Source organism: Sinocyclocheilus anshuiensis, unplaced genomic scaffold (assembly GCF_001515605.1).
Source record: "Sinocyclocheilus anshuiensis isolate Anshui unplaced genomic scaffold, SAMN03320099.WGS_v1.1 scaffold260, whole genome shotgun sequence".
NCBI classification, from domain to species: Eukaryota; Metazoa; Chordata; class Actinopteri; order Cypriniformes; family Cyprinidae; genus Sinocyclocheilus; species Sinocyclocheilus anshuiensis.
In genome coordinates, this window is record NW_015557134.1 from 1,928,750 (window position 1) to 1,933,405 (window position 4,656).

At 47.3% G+C, this 4,656-nt stretch overlaps 1 protein-coding gene across 1 annotated transcript in view; it reads right to left on the minus strand.

Moving 5' to 3' along the window:
* Positions 1 to 466: 466 nt before the first annotated feature.
* Positions 467 to 4,656, minus strand: part of LOC107678017 (uncharacterized) — a 4,875-nt gene continuing 685 nt past the window's right edge. Inside the window, exons 3-4 of the mRNA XM_016473114.1 lie at positions 4,039 to 4,613; positions 467 to 2,235 (exon numbers count right to left, since the gene is read on the minus strand). Of these exons, the coding sequence (XP_016328600.1) occupies positions 1,088 to 2,235; positions 4,039 to 4,519 (1,629 nt within the window). The 5' untranslated portion in view covers positions 4,520 to 4,613 and the 3' untranslated portion in view covers positions 467 to 1,087. The remainder of the gene's footprint in view (positions 2,236 to 4,038; positions 4,614 to 4,656) is intronic.

Sequence of the window (4,656 nt, forward strand, 5' to 3'; positions counted from 1 at the left end):
ACATGCGACCTGTATCCGGATGTTAGAAGTCAGCTGATGTTGCCAAGTATAAACACGCCTTGTCCTGATTGACTGATGATCCGATCTGCTTGATCAGATCACGGCGATCGCATGTTAATACCAAGTGTAAACGCAGCCATAAATTATCTTATATAAAAGCTACTGGGCTACTGCTTTTACGAGTCATACATTTCTTCATGTGAAGAGTTCAGATGCAAAAGCCTTTAAGTACCGTTTGAAATTCTTAAAATTAGCATTTTTATCAGGCTCCCATATGTAGGTTCACTAATCTCACTTTAATGGCAATAAATCGTTTTTTTTTTTTTTTTTTTTAAATTTGCCTTTAAAGTAAAATAACTGAACGAACACAGGAGCCTGAGAAAAATGCTCATTTTAGAAGAAAATGTCAGACGGCACTTAAAGGCTTATGCATCTAAACTCATGTGATGCACTGATGAAAATATGAGGCGGATACAGATCACTGATATTTGAATATCACAATTAAACCTATAGCAATATCACATTTATTTTAAACTATGCCCAAGCCACACATTTAAAAAAAAATTTAAAAAAAGTTAGTGACATAGTTCTGTTATTACAATCAGTAACAAGTATTTGGCAGTCACTTTGCGAAGGAATACTATGCACCTGCACACATGCATTCCTATAGTCTGAATAATTCCTATACGCCCCCCCCCTCCCCAAGTGGGCATCATGTTAAAACACCCTTGGTCAGTGTATACACTGAAGTCATCAGAAACCAAGTGCCACTTTTCAAACCCTTCAGCATATTAAACCAAACATTCGTGGGAAAGCAGTTTAACCACTTCGTGGCACCCTTTAACACTTACAGTAACTAAACTACAAAGTACCACCATCCTTTAAAAACTGTAACTTTAAATATATAAAGCCAAAAGACACCAAGAAAACTGCTTTGAAAGATTTACTGGGGTTTCAGTTCTGGAAGACATTTACATCATGTGGCAGTTTACCAGAGTCTTTTATCCCTTGACTGAGTAGAAGTGGCTTGAAGAAGAGCTGCGGGATAGAGCAGGAGCATTCTGGTTGTTCATTGAACTGTAGCTACTCAAGACCTCAGAAGCTGAAGGACTGGATGTACCTTGCCCAGAAACACTTGGATCATAAGGCAAGAGCTGGGACCCAGGGGTATACTTGGTAGAGAGGCTTTGAGATTGGACAGAGCCACTATAACTGGTGCTACCCCCCTGTGCAAAAACAAACGGACCAGAAACTCTTGAAGAGGAGCCTCCTGCAGATGACAGGGAAGAGAACTGCATTGGAGAGCTTTGAGATGAACTGCCCTGCAATACAGCTGCATCTGAAGGCTGAATACCTTGTGTCCAACGAGTGGATGAAGGCTGCCATCTTGGAGACTTCTGGCCTTGGGACACAGAAAAGCCTTGATATGCTTGGCTGGACTGACTAGCAACACCTTGGGATGTGGACGATGACACACTTGCATATGGGGATGAAGACCCAGGGATAAACTGACTAGCAGCATCTTGAGGCCGAGATGATCCACCATAAGCAGTGCTTCCCAGCAGGGTGAAGCAAGTGGAGGACCCTGCCTGGGTGCCAGAGCTGCCTGTGAAGGTAGAGGTAAACTGCTTCCGAGAATCCTGAACAGTAGTAGATGGACCAGCTTGTGGTAAGGACAGTGATACACTTGCATAGGAGGATTTAGATCCAGGGGCAAATTGACTTGCAGGATCTTGAGACTGGACCAAACCACTGTAAAGGCCATTCTCTCTTTCTGGGGCAAAACCAGTAGAAGCTCCAAATTGAGGCCCAGAGCTGCCTCTATATACAGAAGTAAACCGCTTCCGTGAACCGTACTAGGACTAGCAACAGCTTGGGGTGAGGACAGGGACACACTTGCATAGGGGGATTGAGGTCCAGGGGCAAACTGACTTGTGGAATCTTGAGGTTGACGTGATCCACCATAAGCGGTGCTTCTCTGCAGAGTGAAGGGAGTAGAGGACCCTGCCTGGGTGCCAGAGCTGCCCGTGAAGGTAGAAGCAAGTTGATTCAGAGAAGCCGGAACAGTAGTAGATGGACCCGCTTGGGGTGAGGACAATGACACACTTGCATATGGGGATGAAGACCCAGGGACAAATTGACTAGCAGCATCTTGAAGTGGAGATGATCCACCATAAGCAGTGCTTCCCAGCAGGGTGAAGGGAGTAGAGGACCCAGCCTGGATGCCAGAGCTGCCTGTGAAGGTAGAGGAAAACTGCTTCCGTGAACTCTGAAGCGTAGTAGGACCAGCAACAGTTTGGGGTGAGGACACTGATAAACTTGCATAGGAGGGTTTAGATCCAGGGGCAAACTGACTGTAGGTATCTTGAGACTGGACAGAACCACTGTAACGGCTACTCATGCTTACGGGTGCAAAACCAGTGGAGGCCCCAAACTGAGAGCTGCCCTGGGAGGCAGAGCTAAACCACTTCCGTGAACTAGATTGACTGGCAACACCTAGTGGTGATGACAAACCTGGACAGGAGGTTGGCAACCCAGGGTTAAACTGGCTAGCAGTATCTTGAAGCGGAGATGATCCACCATAAGCGGTGCGATGCAGGGTGAAAGGAGTAGAGGACGCAGCCTGGGTGCCAGAGCTGCCTGTGAAGGTAGAGGTAAGGTGCTTCAGAGAAGCCTGAACAGTAGTAGACTGACTGGCAACACCTTGGGATTTGGATGATACACTTGGATAAGAGCGAGACACAGGGGCAAACTGACTTGCAGTATCTATAGGCTGTGGTGATCCATCGTAAGTGACACTTCCTTGCAGGGTGAAGGGGGTAGAAGACGCTGACTGGGTGCCATAGCTAGAGGTAAAACACTCATGTGAACAGTAGTAGTCTGATGGTCTACATCTAGGGGAGACAATGCACACTTGCAATATAAACTTGAGGTACCTTGAGACTGGACAGAACCACTGGAAGAGCTGCTTATTCCCTGCGAGGCCCCAAACTGAGGCCCGGAGATGCCCTGGGAGGCCGAGAGATATTGCTTATTGGAACTCAAGACACTGGCGGACCAACTAGAAGTGCTTTGGGGTGAAGAAATGGGCTTGGAGTAGCCAAGAGCATATAGTTCCCTGCCGGAGATGGAAACTGACCAGAAGCTCCCATTTGAGACCAAGCACCAACTTGTGAAACTGCTCTATAGGAAATCCTGCTACTTGTGGGACCACTTACTTATTTGGTAGGGGATCCAGGAGTATACTGACCCAGAGTGCCCTGAGGATTGAGAAACTAGTAGAGCTACTACCTCCTTGTACAGGGACATAACGACTAGAAGTCGCTAACTGCATGCCAGACCTGCTCTGGGTGTTTGACATAGAAACAATAGGTGAACTTTGAGCATTTGTGGACTGGCTAGAAACCCCTAGGGGTAAAGCATCAAGCTTGTTAGACATCAGGGATCCTGGAGTATACAGACTAGAGGCAGTGAGAGACTGGGACACACCACTGGAACCGTCACTCCCTACATGTGTGGGGACAGATTGGACAGAACTTGCAGACAATTCAGCCCCAGAGCTGCCCTGAGAAGTGGCAGAGCCTTGAGCCTGGCTACTGTAAGAGACACTGCCCTGAGTGTATGGAGATGCAGCAGCATCTGTTGACTTTGAATCAGAACTGCTCTGAGGGCTAACTACATGCAGACTAGGGCAGCTTTGACCACTAGTATACTGGTTAGATACCACCAAGGGCAGAAGCTGACTGGGTGTCTCAAGAGCACTAAGCCCCGTCACTTTCTCTAGAAAGGAAGAACCAGAAGCTAAAAATGTGCCAGAACTATCCTGAGAGCCTGAACTGAACAGACTGGGGGAGCTCTGGTCACCAGAGGACTGGTGAGAAATGGTTGAAGAATTGAGCTTGGTACTGGAGTCTGAGGTATACGGACTAGAGGCACCTTGAGACAAACCACTGTAACTACCTTCACCCTGAGAAGACACCGGTTGACCTGAGTTTTCTGAAAGTAGTACAGGGCTACTTTGAGAAGTGGAAGTGGTACCTGGAGCAGATGAACTGCTGTAAGAGATACTCTGAGAGAACACCGGCAAAGAGGCTTCTGCTGATTGATGAACCGAGGTTTCCTGGGAGCTGAACACATGCAAACCATCACCAGTGGACTGGCCAGAAACGCCAAGCTTGGCAGGGTAGCTACTACTCTCGCCTTGTATAGAAACAAGGTGTCCAGAACCACTTGCAGCATACTGGGTCTCCAAACTCAATCCACTAGCAACACCTGGAATGGTTGATCCAGAGGACATCAAACTGCTTGAAGGCTGTTGAACTGGGGGCAGAGGTAAGGAAGCCAAGGCATAGCTGCTTGGAGCAGTCTGGGCATGGGACACTGACTGATAGCTACTAGAACCACCTTTGACAAACTGGAGTAGATTCAACTTTGACCTGCTTTTCAAGGGTTTGTTAGGGAACAAAGTAAAGCCCACTTCTTCAACAGGCAAAGTCCCAATCACACGGGCCTCTGACATAGAAGACTGGACCGCACGAGGTGAGAAAGTGTCAGAAGGCTGACCCCACTGATGTGCATTGGAATAAGCGCCCACTATAGAAATCAAACAGAACAAAGACGGTAATACACAAGCCCTAATAAACAAGCTTTCTTGCA